At 47.6% G+C, this 24,119-nt stretch overlaps 1 protein-coding gene across 1 annotated transcript in view; it reads right to left on the bottom strand.

Moving 5' to 3' along the window:
- lmo7a (LIM domain 7a) overlaps nucleotides 1-24,119 on the bottom strand; it is a gene marked incomplete at its 5' end in the record, with an annotated part of 56,568 nt that overhangs the window by 12,873 nt on the left and 19,576 nt on the right. The window contains 15 exons of the mRNA XM_080536856.1: nucleotides 91-278; nucleotides 1,249-1,410; nucleotides 2,327-2,441; nucleotides 3,340-3,642; nucleotides 4,495-5,179; nucleotides 5,878-6,017; nucleotides 7,551-7,665; nucleotides 10,403-11,182; nucleotides 11,612-11,758; nucleotides 12,354-12,674; nucleotides 13,236-13,538; nucleotides 14,222-14,471; nucleotides 15,705-15,909; nucleotides 17,101-17,214; nucleotides 18,110-18,140. Of these exons, the coding sequence (XP_080392982.1) occupies nucleotides 91-278; nucleotides 1,249-1,410; nucleotides 2,327-2,441; nucleotides 3,340-3,642; nucleotides 4,495-5,179; nucleotides 5,878-6,017; nucleotides 7,551-7,665; nucleotides 10,403-11,182; nucleotides 11,612-11,758; nucleotides 12,354-12,674; nucleotides 13,236-13,538; nucleotides 14,222-14,471; nucleotides 15,705-15,909; nucleotides 17,101-17,214; nucleotides 18,110-18,140 (3,859 nt within the window). The remainder of the gene's footprint in view (nucleotides 1-90; nucleotides 279-1,248; nucleotides 1,411-2,326; nucleotides 2,442-3,339; nucleotides 3,643-4,494; nucleotides 5,180-5,877; nucleotides 6,018-7,550; nucleotides 7,666-10,402; nucleotides 11,183-11,611; nucleotides 11,759-12,353; nucleotides 12,675-13,235; nucleotides 13,539-14,221; nucleotides 14,472-15,704; nucleotides 15,910-17,100; nucleotides 17,215-18,109; nucleotides 18,141-24,119) is intronic.

The raw sequence follows: 24,119 nt of genomic DNA, 5'->3' as shown, positions 1-24,119 counted from the left end.
CACAGTTTTCATGAATACAGTATTAATACACAGTAGAACAAGAAACAGTTTCACCATATAAACATAATGAGGTCATTGTGTGTCACTCACAATGATTGGGTAGGAGGCTACCTCCTTGGCTGTCAGGGTGGTTTCCGTGGGTTTGCGTGAGGTGAAATCCAAGCTGGTGTTGACAGTGGCTGGGTCTGGAGAACCTACAGGTGTTGGATGATCCATACTGGTCAGATTGATGATCTTATGGCTTTTAAATGGCGGGGAAAGGAGATCTCTGTCCCAGTCTGAACGCAGACAGGTGGCGATGGCAATGAAGGTGGTGTGTGTGTGTGTGTGTGTGTGTGTGTGTGTGTGTGTGTGTGTGTGCGAAAGTACAACATTAGCAACGGAAATGCTAATACAACTATAGTAAGCAAAGGCGCTATGCGGAAAATAAGACTGTTTTGGTGTTATTCTAAAGAACATTTGGGGTGACAGAGAAACCACTTTCCCCAGCCATGCAGTCTACTGATGAACATTAACAACCCCACAGTGTTAATTTCAGGCTCACACTCACTACAGCAAAAGGTTTGGTCACTTGATAAATAAGCTTTATAAATAAGCTCAATACATTTATAGATTAAGCCATGTTTTGGTGAATATATATTTTATGTAGGGTCTGTAAGCCTGTTAAAATAACACTGTAAATACACCAAGTTTGGACTCAGATAACCAGGTACCTGAGCTGGGTTAGTTGTTCACATGGTAAGCACCACATCACACAAAGGAATATAGACACACACAACACATACTCTACAGACAGAACAACAGAAGCAACTGTCTTCCCAGGATAGAGCAGATCATGGAACTGACCATTAAACTGTCATGAAACAATTTAGCCAAGATTTTACAACAGTTTACTGACCAATTCAAAGTGGCACAACAGTTTAAGAGCACAACAAACAACATTGTCAATCTAAAAATAAAAACACTAAATGCCTCCCTCCCTTGTATCCTCTCTCTCTCTCTCTCTCTCTCTCTCTCTCTCTCTCTCTCTCTCTCTCTCTCTCTCTCTCTCTCTCTCTCTCTCTCTGTCTCTCATCCACCCAACCAACCACCCACCCACCCACCCACCCACCACACACACACACACACACACACACACACACACACACACACACACACACACACACACACACACACACACACACACACACACACACACACACACACACTCACATACACAAACACACACACACACACACACACACTCACGATTCCTGCCATGTCGACGTATGTCCATGCCCAGACTGCCCTGCTGCAGGGACTCCTCCATGCTCCTCTCCCACTCATCGTAGCTCATGTCTGCCACCTTGTGGCCACTCACTGCCAGCACCTCATCTCCCACCTGCAGCTGGCACTGCTCCGCAGGACTGCCTGGGTGGGCACACAGAGGAGAAAGACAGGGGTCGCAATCAGGGTTCAGATCATTGGGGCTAGGATTTGGGGTGCTCTGCCTCTCTGAGTCACACCGCCCTAACACTTCTGTAAGTATTCCTTGTACATTCCGACAGAGTGTGTTTCGCTGTGGTTTGCGTGCTCTATTTATCTATTAACACTTCACTAGCGACCTGCAGGCCTGTGAGTGTACAGTGCGGTACAGCGTAAAAAATCCTCAGTGTGGATAGAGTGGGAGGCTCAGGCCCAGCAGGTCTGACCCAGATAGAGGCTGCCCTACATAGGCCTGGCATACGCTCTGCAACTGGGTCCTACTGGAAGGCGTACCGGGGAGCAACCAGCAGTGCCTGACTGAAATACTGAACTGGTAGACACACACACCCGTGTTCTGATCCACTCAGCTATACAGTGTGAGATATAACAGTATAGATATAACAGTATAGATATGACAGTATAGATATGACAGTATAGATATGACAGTATAGATATAACAGTATAGATATGACAGTATAGATATAACAGTATAGATATGACAGTATAGATATAACACTATAGATATGACAGTATAGATATGACAGTATAGATATAACAGTATAGATATGACAGTATAGATATAACAGTATAGATATGACAGTATAGATATAACAGTATAGATATGACAGTATAGATATGACAGTATAGATATAACAGTATAGATATGACAGTATAGATATAACAGTATAGATATAACACTATAGATATGACAGTATAGATGACAGTGTAGATATAACAGTATAGATATGACAGTGAATGTATATGAATAGGGGTCCAATAAAAGCAAATGAAGCTCTGCCAGTTGTCAGGACATTGCAGTTGGTCTTTGGCCTGGGCCAGGAGATGTGTGCTGTAGCTTTACCTGGTTGGATGGAGGTGACGTGAGCTCCGGTGGAGTCCCAGTCTGCATGGAAACCAAAGTCTCTGCTGCTGTTGGGCTTCTGATTCAGACTAATCCGCATGTCGCTGTAACTCTCCTACAACACACCACACACACGCACGCACAAACACGCACACGCGCACATGCACACATACCACAGAGGAGAAGGAAGCTGTGATCTCTATGGCTGTACAACATCCCTCAAAAAGGCAGAGTCAAACAGCAGGATAAAGCCCAAATATAACACGATGTCATGAAGCCTACTGACCACAAATCGGACATGTGCGGAGGATCATCCAACACATAGGATTTAGCAGTGTTGAAGCAGGGGCATGCATGTACAGTGTCCATGGCTAAAGAGATTGCTTGCTTGTATGTTTTCCCTAGAATCCACTAGAATCCATGTTTTACTCTGGTCCCAGGACTGCTATACATTGCTGGTGGGGTGTAATCCTACCCCCCCTTCCAGCTTTCCATTGTAGTGGAGAACAGTTAGCTATGGCAGGCTACAGTGTGTGGACATTGTCTGTGTTTGTGGAACCAGGCCTGCTTGGTCGAACTCCAAAGCCAGGGAAAGGGGAACCTTTGTTCCCAGTGTATGAATCATTTATGGCTGTCTACATAACAAAAGGCAAGCATGGCTCCCCACTGTACTGTACCTAGCACTCACTGCATACTGCTGTACTGTACTGTATGCACCATGGTCCATGACATCTACAACATCTGCTGCCAACTCCACACTAGGCTGTGGAGGACTACACAACTGACACAGCTTTAACACTAAGAGTCTTAGCGCAGTACACCCTTCTGCAGTCTCTGGGCAGCACTCACTCATTCTAGCATCGTCTGTAAAATAAGTACCTAGGATTGTTCCCTATTTTTGTAGAGAGGGTTTTTCTTACAATTCTATCTGTTGGTTTCAGCCTTCTTCAAATTAAAATGTTGAAGTCTGTCTGGATATGGGCCTCTGCCATCATACCAGGAGAGTCATGTACCTGGTGTGCATCCTTCACTGGAGCAGGGCTGACTGGGACTGGAGACACAGCTTTGGGCAGGAGGGGGATGAGGGGCTCACTTCTGGGGGGAGGGACAGGAGAGACCTTCTGAGGTGGGGTCACACCCCTCCCCTTCTCTTCCTCCTCCTCGTCCTCCTCGTCCTCCTCGTTGCTGCTGTGGGCGGAGCTGGAGTGGGAGCGAGCCTCGTCCTCTGAGGTCATGACCTGGCTGTAGCGGCTGGGCACAGACGGCTTCTTAGAGCTGTCCACACCTCCGTTCACACGCTTGTGAGAGTCATCCATCTGCAGAAGGCACGGCGAGCAGTTTCAGGTCTCAAGTTTCAAGTTTATTGTTACGTCACATTACACAAGTGTAAGAGAGTAAAATTCTTAGGCCTCGATTCCTGACATTGCAGCACAAGACAATAAGGCAATAGGCATAATTCAAGACAATTAAAAAAAAGTGACATTAGTACAAATAAGATTATTTACAATTAGCAATATCTTGCAATTTGTAGACAATATTCTATATAATTTTAAAAAGTGTCAATAGTACAGGACATAGGTGACAGTAGTAAACTGTGCAACATAGACTAGCATAAACCGATTTCTATTCTATTCTATTTTATTCTATAAAGATGGATGACTATGATGTAAGAAACCTAGAAATGCTTCTGCCTCCAATATTTTGTGGACTAATGATATAAACAGATCCTGTTTGGACTAGTTTAGACTATGACACAAACATGTAATCAAACACACAAGTACCCTGATGATGAGTACTTCTGATGAACTGAAATGAAACCCTGACATGCAATCAAACAGTGCTCAAGGTGAAGGCTGGAAATGGCAACTTTGCCAAGTGAATGGTAGTAAAATAAAAAGGCATTAGCTTCATCCATTATTCACTGACAGAGTAAACAGATCAGGCTAGCGAGCCACTATACTGTCCTCTAAATAGATCCCACTGCAACAAGACAACACAAGCTAACGTTTCTCTACCGCCCACAATGGTCAACACAAACAGCATCTCACCCCACCCCCCCCAACGTCCTCTAGACATCCTCTAGACGCCCTCTAGCCCTGTGGTCTGCACAGAGCAGTCCTGTGGTAAACAGAGTCAACATGATAATAAGAGGATCATCTAGTACTCACAGTGTAGGCTCTGGGCAGGGAGACCATCCTGGTGGACTGGGTCCCAAAGGGCCGGGGCGTGACGACTGAGGTGAGACGCGCGCTATCCGATCTCTGGTAGCTCCTGGGGAGGGAGGCGGAAACCCGAGACACCCCGGGAGGCCTGGACTCCATTGAGTTGTTCTGTGGCTGTTTGTACAGGGAACCAGAGGAGGGGGCCACCTCCTCATCCAGCTTGCCAGCCCATGGACGCCTTGGCTCGGGCACTTTGGGGACGGAGCTGGGGGTGGTGGAGGCCTCCTCTTTCTTGGCTGTGCTCGTGTGCTCCAAAGCTGGGCTTGTGCTTCTCTCCATGGGGGCCTGGGTTGTAGAATGGGGGTTATAGATGGAGGTACGGCTGGAGGGGGTAGTGGTGTCGTCACTGCCGGCAGGAATGTCCACTCTGTCAACCCTCTGTGTGGTGGGAGGAGGGGAGGCGGCCCTCTTGGTTTCCTTAAAAGCAGTGGGGGGGTCTTCCTTTCTCAGTGGGGGCTCAGAGGGGGCAGTGGGGCGGTCCACTGGGGTGTAGGGGGTGTCGATAGTGTAGCTCCTGGCAGGGAGGGTACGGGTGCGGGGGACAGGGGCAGGTACAGGGGTAGGGTCCTCAAAAACGTCCTGGTCCAGAAGGCTGAGAGAGCTGAGGCGACTTCCTATGGAACCTTTCTCTCTGTAGGGGGAGAGGGGGAAGGAGGGAGGGGGAAGGTAAGAGCGGAGGAGAGGAAGGTGTGCAAGGGAAAATACATTAGAAATTAAAGGGACAGAGACCAAGGGAATAGGGGGCAAAGGAGAAGTGAAAGAGAGCAAGAGAGGGTGAGGCAAGTTGAAAGGAAGAGGGGAGTGAGAGAAAGGGAGGGGAGGGGACAGGGACACAGGGTGAAAGGGAGAGGGAAACAGAGAAAAAAGAGAGAGGGGAGGCAGGGAGTAAGGCACTATTAGATTACACTTTCACACTGACTAAGGGGACAATTAGAGAGGCTTCATTCACAGTCAGTTCACTGTCTCTCTGAGTTAAAGTCTCCCTGTTCTGTGTGCATAGGGCTTTCATTACTCAACCCAATACCCCAGGCTGCAAATCCACACCGACAGGTGTCCAATGGTGTAGCAATATACATCACAAGGAGGAATAACAACATATCGGCTAAAAATCAACAGCCACAGCTGTACGATACTTGGCAAAATGTGCTTACTGTACCCTCTGTCCTTGAAGGTGCCTAGTCTTCACACAGCACTGGTGATTGGTGACTGGTGAGTGCAGCTATAAGCTTGGCCAGCCTGCACCTTGCTAATTCAGCCGTATGCTTGTTCGTGTTCCCCTCCGTCTAGGCAACAGTGCGTGGTTAACCCCTGTCTCAGGTGTGTCCTTACCTCCCCTCTTGCATCTCTTTGAAGGTCCTGGACCTCCTGCCGCTTCCTGAGGTGACTATCTCAGTCTGCTCCCTCTCCTCCTTCTTCTTCACGATATCAGAGTTGACACTCTTGCGACGGTTCTTCCATTTGGTGAGGTCCTGCGGAGAAAGCGGCAGAGATGACCCCAACCGCCATCTTAGAACAACTCTCTCAGGTCACTCAGTTCTCTAACATGGATGATGAGGGTCTGTAACATTGAACAGTCGACCGCAGAGTGGAGGAGAGGAGGAGGAGGAGGAGGAGGAGAAAAGAGAGAGAAAGAGAAGGAGAGAGGGAGGACTCCATTTGAAGGTGTCCTATTTGTGTGAATTTGGCTCCTCCCGGCTCAAGTCCCCTGTGTATTAAGGGCCGAGTGTGACCTAAATGCAGCTTTAGGACTCAATATAACACTGTTGCACCATACTATCGAAGCATGGATACACAGAACACTACACAGAGTACGGGTGGACGTTGGCATTTGACTGATTCTCACTGACAGTTTTACAGTTCAGTTTAGAAACGAGTGCATTATGTTGGAGATGGTGCAACGCCCCACTAGAGAGTTTTTAGTCACATCCTCGCAACTGAATGTCTGTGGACTCTTGAATGAAAGGTCTGCATAACGTCAGTGTGAATCAGTGTTGTTATGAAGAAATCAGGGGTGATTTATGACACACTCTCTGCAGCTCCTCCATAAAGGAGGCCAGTCCATAGCCAGAGGGGCAGAGCAGCTGCAGCACCAGTGTTTGTCTTCTCTGTTCTCCGTCTACACCTTCGCTAAACAAGCTCTCCTTTCACCTGTGGCCCACGGGCGAGAACACGGGACCGGAAAACTGATATCGCTTCACTATCTCTATACGCTAAAGACATCAAAGGACACACTAATCTTTCGTTGGCTACTGCTAGTGCGTTTTTTATTTTTTTCTTGAACAGGAATGATTCACACGGTCAAGGTACTAAAACGATGTTCTATATCAGAATCAGAATACTGGACGTGTTTCGTTGAGGAGAAGCCCTGGTAGTGAGAGTTTACAGGTGTGGAGAGAGACCTATATGGAGAGGTTACAGGTGTGGAGAGAGACCTATATGGAGAGGTTACAGGTGTGGAGAGAGACCTATATGGAGAGGTTACAGGTGTGGAGAGAGACCTATATGGAGAGTTTACAGGTGTGGAGAGAGACCTATATGGAGAGGTTACAGGTGTGGAGAGAGACCAAGAGGTTACAGGTGTGGAGAGAGACCTATATGGAGAGGTTACAGGTGTGGAGAGAGACCAAGAGGTTACAGGTGTGGAGAGAGACCTATATGGAGAGGTTACAGGTGTGGAGAGAGACCTATATGGAGAGGTTACAGGTGTGGAGAGAGACCTATATGGAGAGGTTGCAGGTGTGGTATTCCGATTGTTAAGTCTGTTTAGCAATTTCCGGGTCCAAATAAAAAAAATCCCGCACCAGAGTACCAGTGTACTAAAGTGGTAGAATGACAATTCAATTAATTATCGTTTTTTAGACTCAGATCTATTCATACAACAAGGGACACAGCACTGCGGCATTTCGAAGAGAGCGCCTCAGCCAACGTTGGAATCCGGAAACACGTCACGACTTAACAACCGAATAGGTGTGTGTGTGTGGTTGCGTCTGTGTGGGACTCACATCCTGCCACTGGTCGTCGCTCTCCTTCACCTTCTCGCGGACCTTCTGCAGCTCCTCGGAGCGCACCTGTTTCAGGGCAGCCTGGTCCTCTGTGATGTCCGTCATCGATTTGCTCCTGAGGAGGGTAAGAGAGAGACGGGAGGTGACAGAGATGTGTAGAATAAGTACACCAGCTAAAAGGATATACCACCAATTGTATGTAGGACAGATGTTACTTCAGGTATCGGTCCAGACATTACTTTTTTGGGGTGGTTTTCTCCCAAACACAAACAGCAAATCCACTCCAATTCCCAGAATTCTGTCAGATTTGCATTCCATCAAGGGGAGGCGGATGGAGTTAGAAATCGGAGGATTATTGTAACGCATGGAATGGAATGAGGAGTTCCTCCAATTTCCACCTCCACTGCATTCCATCGTAACTCATTAAACAAGCTATGCTGAAATAACATTTTGAGCTCATGATCCAATGTCAGAACACTAATTGACAGCCTTTTTTCCCCCCTTACACCAGCCGTCAGACTTAATGGCAGCACAGACTAAACCGATAGACCTCTTTTTCTTAGCCAGGTATTAGTAAGCAAACACGACACACACATACCATACTGCACAACCAAGCACAATGCATTTTCAGCTTAATGGGTTAGTGAAGCAATTATACATTCCTCCATCTCGGCCATCCCATGTCTGCAGAAAAGTAGGGTCAGTCAAAGCTTTAGTTCAAGGCCAGTTTCACCCTATTTCACTTACCTGTATAGTCTAGGTGAACTAACGCTGGTTCATATTTATATCTGTGCCTGTCTGTCAGTTGCCAGGTTCAAACTGAGCGTTAACTACCACTACCTCATAACACACTGGTAAATACAGTACGTCTGGTTGGATGACCCAGCGTATTACTATTGTGGGCATCATCGCACTCCACTTTGTTGCTTTGTCAATAGCGCTTTGTAAAGCAGTGCCCCCCCCCCCCCGACCCCACCCCGGTCTGGCGCTGTGCCAAACAGTCCAAAGCAATGTTCAGTGTCAGCGTTCAGCAGCTAGTGAGTGCAGCCAATACAAAGGCAGGAGGCAGCAGGGGCGCTGCCTCAGAGGGCAGAGCGAACGCGAACGCGCCACATTCCTTGAAGCGCATGTCAACTCACCCGTCACTATCGTCGCGATTTTGGAGCAGTCTAGGAGACCAAAGAGAACCACAGACAGAAAGGTCACAATTGGGCAGACTTGTGTCTCTCTTTCTCTGGCTGTTTTTCTGTCTGTCTCTGTGTGTGTGTGTGTGTGTGTGTGTGTGTGTGTGTGTGGGGGGGGGGGGGGTTACTGTGTTACATCGGAATAGATGGGGAGAGGTTGAGTGCATGGATGCACTGGTTCATTGCAATGCCCTGTCAATGGAATACCCAGTCAACACCACTCAAACAAGCACTCTTATGCCGATCCAGACAATAACAAGCAAACAGTCAGATTCCCCTCCTGGTTTTCATACTTTAATATCACCTTTCCTTGACCTGCTGTGTAGCTGAAGAGGTGTGTGTAACATGTTTCAACAATATACCCTTTTCAGAGACTCCAGACCTAGGATGATGTCATTGGAAAGTCTGTTTCCACGTGTGAGAGAAAGGAATCCAGATGACTCGTGTTTAAATGGCCTGCTTTGTGTGTGTGTGTGTGTGTGTGTGTGTGTGTGTGTGTGTGTGTGTGTGTGTGTGCGTGTAGAGGAAGTATGGGTGCATTTTTATGTTGCCATGGAATCAGAGTGGCAGGCAACAACTCAACATTGGATCACACGTCAATAGGGAATTTTGTTCCTCCTCTTTGGTGTAGTGTCTGCCTGTCAGTAAAGAACATGTCCTGGGTTATGTATTGCTCTTACTCAGGCTGAAACCCTTCCACACCCCTCTGTCATTCATAGAGCTAGCAGCTTCCCAGGTGAGTGTGAAAAGGAAACACCCTTCTGCCCATACTCAAACGTAGGTGTTAAGGTGTGGCCATCACAGCCTCGCTCCTCCAACTCATTCCATTACAAGAGCTTTCAGTATGGGTTTTCTTTATTAGGCATGGGTAAAGTTGTTCCAATTCACAGGCAAATTCAATTCCGCGAGCAGAAAAACAACAACAACGAAACAAATGTGAAAACACAGAATTGGATTCTGGTTATCGATGCTGATGTACTCATACATTTTGGTCAATGCTGTGACAACAGTACTCATGCAGTTTGTCTATGAATAACACTTCAAGAAAGTTAGCAGCAGGAAGTTATAACAAACAGGGAAGCTGTTCACTGAGGGTCTTTGTTTTTAAGATCTTGGGTATTTAGAGCTTATGGTTTCAGCGTGAACCGCAAGGTCGTCCAAAAAGTCCATAGTATGAACATAAAGATTATCACTTCACTTAAAACTGTCAATCTGCTCTCTTATACTGCAGAACAACAAACATTTAAAACAAGCAAGGTCTGATGAATGATATTAGGCCTTCTGTAGGTTGGATGCTACATTTCCTCTACTGGGATTTGTGTTTAAAGACAGTTAACCGTCCTCTCATGTTCGTATGAAAGGCACCCTGCTTTTTCGTTTAAGAAAGTGCTTTGTTGAGAGAGAAATTCCCCTTTCTTCCTACAGTAAGCACCAATCCTTCATAAATGCATCTCAACATGCAATTAAGAGCACTTCAACGTCAGACAGAAATGTTCAAGGGGTCAAAAGCGACACCGGTGAGCTCTCACACACAAAAGATGAGGGTCAGATGGAGAAAAAGAGAAAAACAACAACACACAATCTAGAGATTGAGTGAAAGCAACAGGCACTTAAGTAGCATTGGTTTGTTAGCCAGCCATTCGTTCCTAAGAGTTCAGAAAAGCTAACCTCTCTACCATCATCCTCTTCTTAAACCTCAGCCGGCTGGCCTCCCTGATCTCCTTCCACTTCTGCAGGTCCCCCTCGCTGCAGGACGTGGGCATTGAGGGAGACATCTGACTGGCTGACGGGCCCTGACCCTGGACACTCCCCATCCCTGCTCCAAACTTCCTGAGCAGCATGTCGTCTGCTATGTGGTGCCCCTCCGCTTGACCCTGGTTCCCCTCCGGTTCTGCTTCCTGGGTCAATGGGGACGGGGCGCACAGGAGCCTGGCCTGGAGTTTGGGGGGCAGCGCCCAGGGCTCGGGGAGGGGCACGGGGTTGTAGCGGTCAGGCGCGCCAGAGAGGGGCCGCTGATGGTGAGCCTGCTGGGGGTTGACTTTCCTGTAGAGCACGTCGTCTCGTTGGATGTTGGGGAGGCGCAGCTTGCCTTCGCGTGGCTGGGTCACGATGTTGATCTCCGGGTCGGAGAAGCAGAGAGAACCCGCGGGGCGGCTCGCGCACGCGCGGGTCTTCATCGCGGCCAGGTCCGCGTTGGAGTGGAAGGCCTGGGTCCGCCTGGTGAACATGTCGTCGTTCTCCAGGTCAGGGACAATGTTCTCAACAAACTCGTCGTACAGGTCTGGGGGCTCCAGGGGGTCTTGGCGCCCCAGGAGGGGACGCCTCTCACATTTGACCAGTCTGGGGCCTGCGGTTGGGTCCAGTCTAGAAAACACCAGTGGGGGGCGCTCTAGCTGAGGGGGCTGCGGTTTGGGGGACTGGGGGACAGTGTGTGGCTGAAAGTGAGAACTGGAGGCGGGGCAACAGGAGAGAGAAAGGAAAGAGGTTTTAGGCGTGCATGCATGTGAATCAGAGTACAGAAAGAGCTAGAAAAGGGTGACGAATATTTCAAAGAAGAAGCAGAACAGCAACAGCTGATTTCTAACGGCTGTATTTGACTCCAAACAGGGCTGCGACAACTAAGGCTGTTTCCATCTTATAGCTGATTAACAGTGCAGTGCTTTAACCGCTGCAAATATAGAACTATATTGCAAGGTTGCGAAGCGATTATACCCTAGCATAATCATAAAACAAACTGCTTTTCGAGGCATGTTAGGGCAATGTTATTAGCTTGGCTGTGTGGTATCACTGTTAGTATGTGAGAGGGGGAGCCTATAAGCACTCAAAGGACCACTCTAGAGTGATCCTGTGATGTCACAATCAAGCAGCTGTATCGACCTTTGACCTGCGTGGTGGGCAGTGTGGGTGAAGACTTCAGGTGCGTGGGAGTGAGAGGGGGAGGGACCAGAGGGGGAAGCGGCTGAGGAGAGCCAGGGAGTGATATCACAGTCAGATTCGTCCGAGGAAGAGCCCGACTTCTTTCGGCTAGGGCCACAGAGGTGGGGAAGGAGAGAAAAGAGAGAGAAAGAGTGGGAGAGAGGGGGATAGATAGGGAACGAGAGACACAAGACAGAAAGAGAGAGAAACAGGGTCAGATAGAATCAACACAGAAAAAAGGCAGTGCTCCCCCCCAGCAGTGCAGACCCAATAGTGTGACCAATCACAGAGGTTAGAATCACATGCATTCACACAGAAAGCAGATTAGAGAAACAAGGACAACTCTCAAATAACTTAAGAAATGAGAAGAGAGAAACAAAGAGAGTTAGCGATACAGTGTAGTAAGCAAGGATTGTGAAATTAGAAAGAGAGGGATTGAAGAGTCATGGTAATGATGTGCAATGTTGTATGTGTAATGCATCTACATGTAAACATTGTATTTGTATGTGTGTTGTATGTTATTTGTCTGTAATAAGTGTGTCATTTGTTTGTTTGTTTGTTAGGGTATGATGAGGATGTTGACATTGTCTGTGTACATTATTTGTAAGTGTGTATGCATGTGTGTGTGTGTGTGTGTGTGTTCTATGCTAGGCTCTGTCTGTATTTTCTACTGAACCCATCAGCTTCTCTGTTCTCCACAGACCTGAATCCCTGGATCTTCTTGTACCAGGGTCTTCTCTGAGACCCCAGCTTGATCTTCTGCACGTGTACGTCCTCTTCGGGGGTCCAAAACTTGGGCAGGAACCTATCGTAGGGCACGTTGGCAGGGGGCTGGGGTGAGACGCCCACCTTACGCGCATAGAGGTCATCCTGGACAGGGTCTGCGTAGCCCACGTCATCCTCGTCATCCTCAGAGTCATAATACATCTCTCTGAGGAGGCTGTCGGCTGACCGGGGCCGGAGGTGGTCCACCCTCACTAAGCCGTGCTGGGGGGACGGGGACGCCAATGGCCCGCCGCTGCTGCTGCTCGAGAGAGACAGCCAATCAGATCAGTCGAAATGGCTCGAGAGGACGTACACACAACCCACACAGCAAATCATAGAGCAAGGCGGAGGGAGGGTATCGTGTGTGTTCCTTGAGTACACGCACGCAATCTCTAATGAGAGCAGGCAGGGTGAGGAGACAACGCAACGTTTTCCAAAGGAAAACCAAAATGCTGGAGTAATATAAAACACTCACTGCAACTCAAACCGAAGAGATATTAGCAAACCAAAATTACACTAAAACCTAAGCCAACACAACTTCAGAAAATACAACACAAAATCCAAAACAGAAACGAAGGATTTCCAGGTCTGTTAGAAGCAGCACGCGAGTTAAGGGCGAGAGCCTTGCTCATGGTTGTAGGAAACCATGCGAATAGAAGGCGAAAAGAAGCGCTGTCGCGATCGCTCTCTCACACTTTCTCTTTTGCCATCGCTCGTGCACTCTCTCATGGCAACAGGCATGTCAAAAATGCTCTCTCACTTTCTCTCTCTCTCTCTCTCTCTCTCTCTCTCTCTCTCTCTCTCGTTCGGTTGTTCTGACCTGAGACAGGTAACAGTCTGCCGAGGGGAGGCATTAGCAGTCACAGTGACCATGGGTGAGGTGCCCCCCCTGCCCAGTGTCACTGCCCCCCCGGCCTCCAGGGGGCTGATGGGAAGGGCGAAGTTGGTGGGCGGTGCAGGGGAGGGGCTGTGGAAGCGTCTGCTGGCCAGGTCGTCCAGCACCAGGTCAGGGTCTGGTCGCTCTTGGTCCGAGTCGCTGCCGCTCTCGTACTCGTACGCCCACTGCAAGTGGGCCGCGGGCAGGGAACTCTGGGATACTAACTCGTTGTCGTAGGAGGTGGATCTGGGCCTGGTTTCACTAAGGTCACAACCGAACACAGTACACACGACCATGGAACAACCACCCACACGTGACCACACACACGCACAGACACACGCACACGCACACACACACACACACACACACACGACCAAGACAGTGGGATAGAAGTATTCAAGGGCACAGAATGAGTGTCTGGCATACGGCGCAGCACAAACCACATAGATCTGTGACTGAATTCCACCTTTTCCTAGATATTTCCCTACAGTTATTTCCAGAGTGCAAAGCAGTGTTTTCCTTCCAAGAGAAAGAAAATAAACTGGCTTAAAGCTAGTTCTCTGGTAGACCGACACTTTGCTTTTGTTGCACTGAAGCGAGCAGTCAAATACCTCCAAATGACTAGGTAGGCAGGGTGGAGAGGGGGGTCAATAAGATTTACATTTCGAACTGAACTGAAACATCCTCATAGAGTATCATGAGAAAATGTCACCATGTTAAAATGAATACGGTTGACTCGCATGAGGGTGATGGGATAACACAAAAGGAGAACCGTGACTAGGAAGTATCGTGAGGTGGTTGTCATGACACCTGCCTTTACCCTTACAGGCTCCTGGATGGCCTCTCCCAGAGTGGAACACAGTTGAGCCGACAGCACCTGTAAAACAAAGGCAGGTGTGTGTGTGTGTGTGTGTACTCCGCCACTCTACCTGGTGAAGGTGCCGTCCTCCTCTGTGTACATGGGGCTGGCCCAGCTCCGCCGGTTGTCCTCGTGACGCTCGGCCCGCTTCTTGCGGAGAGGCGCGGGGACGTAGGCCGTGGCCTTGTCCTTGCTGGGCAGGAACTGGTTGAACTGGGTGGTGGTCTTGGGCGCGACGCCCAGCGAGCGGCGATACTGTAGGGAGTCCTTGTTCTCCGCCATCCTGAAGACAGACTCTGCCTCCACGTCACTGCAACAACCTGGGGAGGGGGGGGGGGAGGGGGGGGGAGGAAGAGAGGGCGGATGACCAAAGGGTAAAGGACAAGACAAGTAGAAGAAGGGGGAAGAGGGAGAGTTGAGGTGTGGGTCGAGTGGGGGTGGGAGGATAGGGGGGAGAGGGGAGAGAAGAGGAAAGGGGAAGGGGTAGAGCAGAGGTCCAGTGAAGGTTATACATGGGGGGGGGGGGGGGGGTAGAGGGAAGGAGGAGAGGACGTGGAGGAGGAGAGAGTAGAGAGGTCCAGTGAAGGTTATACATGGGGGGGGGGGGGTAGAGGGAAGGGGGAGAGGACGTGGAGGAGGAGAGAGTAGAGAGGTCCAGTGAGGGGTTGTGCCGGGGCTCCAGGGGTGAGGGTAGAGCAGAGGAGTGGGACGCTGGGTTGGGAATGGAGGCCTCCTCATTTACAAGCCTGTGTGGAAGGCTCTGGAATGTCTCACTGGCCTGTCTCACACAGGGGTGCCAACCCTGTCTCTAATTATTAATGACCTACTCCTTCCCTCCTAAACTTCCCCAACTCCCCTGCCACGGAACAAACCTCAACTTGTTCTCAACCTCAGTTTATTAGAATTGTTACAAAGACGAATAAGAAATGTGTACTTTATCAAATTGTATTTTTTCAGTCAGTGGATGACTTTTCTCATCAGGCCAGTAGAGAGTTACTGCAATAAACCACTAGAGGGCGATAGGTATTTATTTTCATAAAGTACGAGTTTGCTCTCTGAAACTGATGATACTGTACATTTCATCGCTATTCACAAAAATATAATAGAATATAAATGGCATTATAAACGTGTCAAGCTTACGCATCAGTTAAGAGACTCAGATCAGCTAATATTGTATATGTATTCAGCACAATCAGTCAAATGTCAACACAGACCTGATATCAGCACAATCCACACACTTGAGGTGAATTTCTCAGAGAGGTACACGAGTGAGACAAATGAGCGTGCGGGAGTGAGAGAGAGAGAGTACTTCTCTGTTACTCTGTTACACTGTAGCTTGAGCACAATCCTCCTAGTTCATGACTTCAGGGCAAATATATCGGCTACACTGTGTGTTCAATCCGAAGACAAGAAAGCATTTAGAAGCAAGCACAAACACACTCTTGCTCTAGCAGATTGGTGTGTGGGTATGTGTGTGTGTGCGTGTGTGTGCGTGCGTGCGTGCGTGTGTGTGTGTGCGTGCGTAGTTGAGATTGGCGTGCGTCCGCCCCTACCCTCGCTGCTTCCTTTGAGTGTGGTGTCAGATGAGATGCTGTGGGGTCTAGAGCCCAGAGAGTCCAGGCTGTCCAGGGAGTCCTCTCTTCTGTGTCCTCCTCCTCTCAGTGGGAACAGATCCTCTCTCTCGGAGTACCAGCTGTCTCCAAAACCACTGTCTCTGACGCTGCTGCCTCTTGGGCTGCTGAATGAGTCTTCTAGTGCCTGCAACACACACACACACACACACGCGAATGTACGCACACGCCCGCACGCACGTGCACGCACACACGCACACACACACACACACACACACACACACACACACACACACACACACACAGGGCAGTCAATCAGTCTGAGGGAGACAGAGTGGTGTGTTTCTCAGTAATTTAGTTCTTCATGAACATGACAACACCCACACAAACTTGCAGAGTCAGCGTGTGAGTAAGACATTTACACTGCGATGGTTTTACACCTTCAACTGGGCAAAGTGTGAATTCTGTATTGTCATGCCATTCCTTCCAGCTGGCTAGGCAGCAGTTACTGTACACACACACACACACACACACACACACACACAGTGTACAGTATCTGGAGTCCGTCAATGTTTACCATTCAGATTCCTATCAGTCAAGCACAGCACGCTCAGAGTTACAGAGTTGCCCATACGTTATGTGATGTTGACTGTGTTTACGGCGTACAGAGGGCTTAGCATAAACACATAAACAGGCCCTGGAGCCCCTTTCTAAACATGCAAAAACTCGTCAGCCATTATCAAAGAAACAATGTCAGATCTGTAATTCCCCTCGATCCTGGCAAACAATACTATTCCACTGAGCTCAGCAACTCTGCTTTAACTGCTTCAGTGAGCTTGTGAGAGATTATCATAGATCAACGCACAAGACATGTCGTAATCATCTATATCTCCAACTTAAGACTGTATTCATACAGGTTGAATACCCGCTAAACCATAAATCCAACTGTAAACAAAGTACCAAATCTAACACTGGCACGACGTTGGTATGGGAGTGTCCCGTTAAATAAATAGAAAAAATAAAAACTTTGCGAACATGGACTGCATGTGCTGTATGTGTACATGTGTGGTCTGCAGTAAACAAGATTAAAACAGCTGAGTCAAGGGGATCGGATCTTTTATGACGTCGCCATGGTTTCGGGGCTGACTCTTTCTGAGGCCCCTCCGGCCTACCACATTCATTCTTCGACACATAGCTTGCATACCAGGAAGGGATAAGGAAATGTACTGGGTGGCGGGTGTGAAAAGAGGATTCCACTCATACAGTTCCTAGTTTAACAAGGATCACTCAAAATGACTGTACACAGTAGCATGCATAGATGGTGGGTTGGATAACGGGACTTCTGTTAGCACGCTGCTGCACAAGTAAGGCAGCTTACCTTGGATAATGCTATGCCCAATAGTCCCTCAAACGCTTTAAGGTTTAGGTAAGGTCCATTATAGAACGGGTCACTCTGTGCCTTCCTACCCAGCCAGTATATGGTGATCAACACCTGGAAGGAAGAGGACAACAAGTTTGTTATAACATGATATCACTGGCGTGTGTGTATACTGCAGACATACAGGAGCAAGGCTTCTGTCTCTGGAGAGACAGGTTTTTCTTTTTTAACTGACTGGGTAGAATTACAGTAAACAAACAGGGTTTAAAGGCTTTACGCTGAGAAACAAGAGCCTACTTGATGGACTACCCCGAAGGACCGGCTTCTGTATTTTGCTGTTTAGAAATGACGCCGTCGATATTGACATAGGTTGTGGACTGCTACTGTACGATGGCTGTCAGGTTGTGGTGGTGGCGACGGCCGTGCAGGGACAGAAGGTAATATTGCCTAGTGTACAGGTCTTTGTTACCAGACGCATCCAGAACCCTCCTGCTACTGTTTGTGCGCACTGAGCTGAGCAGGTACACGCAGTGTACAATAGGTGCTGAAGTCACAAACAGCCAACGTGTTTGTATCCACAATAACACTTGTCCCACTTTATATCACATTGCACCAATACTGTGAACTAACATAGTACTAACAGTACTGTGGTTACATTGGCTGGGGCAGTACAGTATACTGTATCTAGTGTGCTTCATTTTTGTGCAGATTTTTTCGTGTGATGTTACATAGTACTGGTGCTCTGCAAAGACATCCATATGCTTTTTTCCTTCATTCCTCTCCTTTTAATACACATTGGTAGCTCTCTCCCAACCGGTAAATTATAATATTACTATACATTGTAATATGTAGTAGTATTAGAAACACACTTACAGATAAAACCATACAATCACCCTACTGCTCTACTGGACTCTACGGTACTTAGCTTTACAATGCAGGGTAATTGGCCATGGCAATCTTAGCCAATGAATCTAAACCTAACCAAATAAAAAGTTACTTTTCCACTCACATTTTTCAGCCTCCTGCTGGTCTCTTGACGTCTGTGGGAGAGAAGAGAGGAGAGAGGTGAGAGGTGTGTGTATGTGTGTGAGAGAGTGTGTGTGTGGTTTATCACTCACAGCCTGGGAAAATGACAATAAAAGAATGGAGGGCATGTTTAGGTCTCTGTGTTCCCCACTGAAAGAGCTGGAAACTGAGAGCACAATCCACGCTACTGCCAGCCCCCGAATCACCCCGACCGCCTCACACGCCAACACAAAGGCTGGGTGGGATTGGAGGCAACACACACACACACACACACACACACACACACACACACAGCCAAACTGATTTCTATATATTATTGATAGGTGACATAAAAGCAGTTCAAAAATGTCCTCATATTTTAAACATAACAGGTTTGACTGCAGAACATTCTTGTGTTACATTCGTACATTCGTGGATTTGGTGGTGGGCGGTTCCCTCCATATTTCTGTGTGTTATTTATGACAGCCACTAAATACCACTGCCAGAAAAAAATATCTTTGAAGGGTAAAGATCAGAGGTAGCAAAATAACTCCAGGCCCTGACACTGAACTATTGATGCAACTAATAACCGCTGATATGCATTTAAAGCTCGCAAATAACCATCAAGCATAGCCCAAACATTCCCTCAATGCCTTTTCGGGCGTTCAGACACACAGATACTTTTGGCTCTGGGTATTGACCCAAACATCAAGTCTTGACAGGTCATTTTGCTCTTAACTACTCTGCCAAAGCACACTCTACTCTGTCTGTCTGAACCAGATACACCCTCCATCCTTCACCTGGACCCAGTACAGTATATCACGTTTGTTTGAACAGGGCCTAATAGCCCTGATAAAGCACCGCCCTAGTGTGATAACCGTGGTGACGGAGTGAGATATACGACCCTGCTCTCTGTCTCCATGCTACACATTCCTCCTGTCCTGTGGTAATACAATAGTCCGCACCTCGACCCGTGAGCACTCGGGTGTCCTGTGGCCTTTTCCCCCAGCAAGCAATGTGACCGGTGCAGCTGGGAGCACCTGCTGGGAATGTTGTGGACATTCTGTCCCGACACCTCGAGTCACTACGATGACCGCCTGATGACAAACATGTTGCAATTCCTACTGGTGCCTCAGTTTAGTGAGAAAACAACAAACAGGACAGATAAACAATCGAGTCAGATCTTTCCCATCCATTTGGGGTTGAGGCCCGCAGATTCCCCTTAGTGCATCAAACCCATACGAAAGTTGCCATGGAATATGGACGATTTAATTCACACCCTTCTCCACTATCTGATGAATGGAGTCGCCTGAAGTCAGCGTTGACTCACTCTCTCTCTCTCTAACACACGTCATTTCACACGAGGACGACTTGACACTGCGGGTGAACTGAAGTGAAAATTAAAATAGGCGTTTGCCAATTCTACATCACACAGATTTATGGACCCCAATAAAAGAGGTAGGAGGAAGAGGAAGAAGAAGAAAAAAAAATCCCCTCACCAGCGCGGCGGCCTGGAACAACGTTACAAAGTCTGCATTTATGGCGCAGCCACGGCCAGAGAGGGAGGTTCAGACCAAACTGCCAGAGAACTGCTTAGCTAATAGTCATTTACGAGTGGTGGTGGTAATAGCTGTAAGGCTTGTTTGGTGGAACAGAGGATAAAGGGAGCTATTCTCTCTCCTCCTCAGACCCTCAGGACTGTGCTGTGGTTTCTCTGGATCAGCTGAGTGCTCGTTCGAAGGAGAGCTGTGAGAAACGACACTCTGTAAAGAAGGCTGTCCGGAGTCCGATATACAAGCGGTTCTGTTCTGTACAAAAGCCAAGCATAGAACTCTAGGTAGTTGTGAGGTGTGTGAGTACTGTACCACAGCTAGCTGAATACAATCACCACACAGCTGATTGAGGCTGGGCCTGGGTGTCCTGACAAAAGACTGCCGAGTTCAGGGAGGAGTTGGTGTGTCTTTTGTCAGACACAATAAGGGTGTCTTCCTGACTCAGGAAGATTCAACAACTAGGTCTGCACAAACAGTCTCATCCCATCTGTACAGAGATACTATAATCATATCTACATACCCATCAGTCCGGTCATTTCAAAGCTTCGAATAATACAATCAGAATAACAAGTACGGACTATGTTTTGCCAGTGTTAAAGACTTGAGGCAGAAATGTGATTGAGTCATGTGGATACACATGACAGCACAAAAACAACGTGATATTCCCTGCAGCTCATAATGTACATTACTATGACCTATGCTCAGCTCAAGCTGTTCTTACCTACCATGAACTCAAGAGAAATGTTCGAAGGTTATCTGCTCGCGGCTCTGTCAGTATTGATTGATTGATTGACTGATTGACTGAAAATGTTCATTGTGTGAAGCGCATTGAGTTGCATCTTGTAAGAAATGCGCTATACAAATAAAATTTGATTTGATTTGATTTGATCTTATGGCCATCATGGACAATCCCCCTTAACACCTACATGTCACTGTGAACTCTCTGTGTATATAAATGTTCCAAAATGTCTATTTGATTTGATTTCATTTTATTATCACTTAATTTTGTTGTTGTTGTTGTTTGTGATGTGAGCTGCTGTAACACCTTCATTTCCCCTTGGGGATTAATAAAATCCCTACCTATCTATCCATCTTATCTTATCTTGCCCTAAGGCTCTTCTACACAGCGTAATGACAGACAACACTCTTAACAGATGTAACCGTGACAAACGAGAGACGCATTGTTCACAAGACAATGCTTATCCCAACCCAACAGCCTTACGCAAGCTTCCAAACCTTCATACTCCTGGGGAGTTAAACAATGATAGAGGCAACCAATCAACCGCAGGGTTGTTTACATCCTTCCTTATTGAACCGCCAATGGAAACGGAAAAGAAACCAGACAGCATTCTTGTATGGTTCAGCAGTCCCTCAGGCACTAACCTTAGCCCTCTAGGGGGGAGGCATACCTGTCTTAGATCAGACCAGAACACCTTACAAGGTGAATAACGCGCCGGCTGTTAATCAACGATGCTGATGGGAGTTATGATAGCTACGAGAGCTGAGATCTCGTAAAAACATTGTGTACTTTGTTTTGGGGATGTCCCTGTTGTCTCTGTCTCTTCACCGTCATGGCAATGTGACTTCATTACACATAATTGCAGGTAGACTTAAATACACCCCCCCCCCCCCCCAACCCCCTTCCCGTCCCCCCCGAAACACACACACGCACACTCCAGATAAACGTTCCTATTCAACTGTTAATCAAACAAACTCTAAACAAAGACCAAAAGGCACACACACTAAAAAAAGATCTTGCCAAGTCCATTGTGACCGACACCTGGCATTGCCCTATGCCAAATTACCTGTACACAATGGCCTTCTGGGTATGTCTGTAACAGAGGCGGAAACCATAGGGTTTGGAATGGAACGAAAATTCGAATTATCTGGGTGGAACTCCTATCTGGGGCATCAGTGTCTGCAGTATTGCTCACATCCCGTTGCTCAATTCCCACCCCATGCCGAGCCCTACTGGGCGAGAGGACAACAACACCCCGCAGACAATAGATGGGTAGGTCTGGGTATGTCCCAACACTGCCCACTCCATGAACACCCAGCTCCGCAGAAACAACACCGTGACACCGCAACTGCATGCCAATGCCTTAAATGGATGGGTGTGCAGGTTCACAAGCATACCTGTGTGAAATCAAAGATGACCTGCCCTGCCACATTCAAACTCAGCATGGAATGTCCTCCTTCCACGTTCTTACTGATCAAATACCTCACGTTTAATTCGTAAACCTCGTCACCTGGAAAAGGAATCAGTTCAATTATGAAAACATTTCAAAAGAAATATCTCCCCAGGAAAGAAGAGTCTCAGTCACAGCTGAGTTTAGATTACCAAATGATGTTCTTGATTGAAAGCTTCAGCGGTGACCCAGAGCTCTCCAGGATCATTTAGAGAGGATTGCGTCATGCTGGTCAGGGACACTGCAGCCACTGTGAGCGGGCAAACAGGGTGAGGCTGGCATTTCTCTCTCTCTCTCTCTCTCTCTCTCTCTCTCTCTCTCTCTCTCTCTCTCTCTCTCTCTCTCTCTCTCTCTCTCTCTCTCTCTCTCTCTCTCTCTCTCTCTCTCTCTCTCTCTCTCTCTCTCTCTCTCTCTCTCTCTCTCTCTCTCTCTCTCTCTCTCTCTCTCTCTCTCTCTCTCTCTCTCTCTCTCTCTCTCTCTCTCTCTCCCCCTCTCTCTCTCTCTCTAGCCGGCCCAGCCAGGGAGCACAAATATAACCCTTGTGTTGCCCGTTTACAGCCAGGGCCGTAACCATGGAGGAGAGACTTCATTGGCCGATCACCATAATCGCTCGTTTGGTTTCACAATCTCTTCACAGTTCACACACCACTGCACAAGCCGTGACAGCGGTGCCATACTGTACTGTAAGAGATGAGACCAAGCCTCTTATTGTCAGAGTCACACACCCCAAACACAAATAAGAGGACTCCGTCTGCCTCTTTTTCCGCATTGAGGGAAATGTGAGATTTGAAGACATGTCGTGATTGGGATAAAACAAACATAAGGTACATTGTTTGCCTTATCTGAGAGGGAGCATTCCAATTCAACTTAATTAAATATTTATGTATAGAGACTTTCATAACCAGCTGCCAATCATTTTTTCGACATTGTTGTCCTGAAAAAGGGCACACCTCAGACAGTTTGCCTGATCAACTGTGGCAGCTGGGTATTACATAATCAAAGCCCTATCATGCCACAGAGCCACTCCTTTAGCTTACATATCATTGTCAAGTGGGGAGGACATTTAAATTCTTCAATGGCCAAACAGTTTATACTACCCCCCGCAGTGCTTGTTGGCCTTAGAGAGTCTACATGATTCCATGTCAATAATTAGCAAAAATCAAAAGGTCGCCACCAACAACGAGACTTTGGACCTCACAGGTCTGTTCTTCACAGAGACAAACACGCCTCTAGTCTAAACCAGCAAAATAAGTGGCCAAAATAAGCTCTGGGTAAGAAGTTACTCTGGGCCGCAGATCTAAGATCAAATTACCCTACCTTCCATCTTAACCATTAAGGGGATGAGGAATATACGGTAGGGGTGGGCATCGACGATCGATAATTGATCGATAAGGATCTTGGTCGATCACAAAATAAAACATTTGGTCGATCACAAAAAAAAAATAAAAATAAATAAATTTGTGATCGACCAAATGTTTTATTTTGTGATCGACCAAGATCCTTATCGATCAATTATCGATCGTCGATGCCCACCCCTAATATACGGCTATGTAACAGTGGTTAGGGGCGATGTCTATCGACTTACTCTGTGAAATAAGCTGAGTAAGCATGTGAATTCCTCAGTGATACTCTTTAATGGGATCATGACTGAACAGCACAACGCTGTTGGCACAGTCATTTTCATCCTTTAAGCCATCAATCCCCTTTAGCTGTAAATCTGTGAGTAATAGGACAGTCTTAAGGCGCAGGGTCACATACTAGAATGTAATCAGCTGATTTCAGGGGTCAGCAGGTAAGCCATGCTCAAGACATTCCGGTGTTTTCCTTTCGGAACAGCCCAGAGCTGTATCAGGCCTGATGGCTGGGGTGTCAGGGGTCTTCTGGCTTCAGCAACGCAAAAAACAACAAAAAATGGGCGGCTGTGACTCAGGAGGTAGAGCCGCCGTCTAATGTTCGCAATGTCGGCGGTTCGATCCCCGGCTGACCACGTGTTGAGGTGTCCTTGGGCAAGACACTGAAGCCCAAATTGCTCCCAATGAGCGGGCCGGCGCCTTGCATGGTAGCTTGCTGCCATTGGTGTGTGAATGTGTGTGTGATTGGGTGAATGAGAGGCCATTGTAAAGTGTTTTGGAATAAGGCGCTATAAGTGCAGACCATTTTACATAGCCTCGATCCTAGCCTGAAACCCATCCTTGCTTAGTCAAAGAGTTGTCAAAAGCAGAAACACGCTGGTATCCAAGATACTGTACAACAACCAAGAATATCATGACTC

The sequence above is a fragment of the Nansenia antarctica genome (assembly GCF_963989245.1).
Source record: "Nansenia antarctica genome assembly, chromosome: 7".
Taxonomy (NCBI): domain Eukaryota; kingdom Metazoa; phylum Chordata; class Actinopteri; order Argentiniformes; family Microstomatidae; genus Nansenia; species Nansenia antarctica.
The sequence above is the reverse complement of the archived record's forward strand: the minus strand, read 5'-3'. Positions and strand labels throughout refer to the sequence as shown.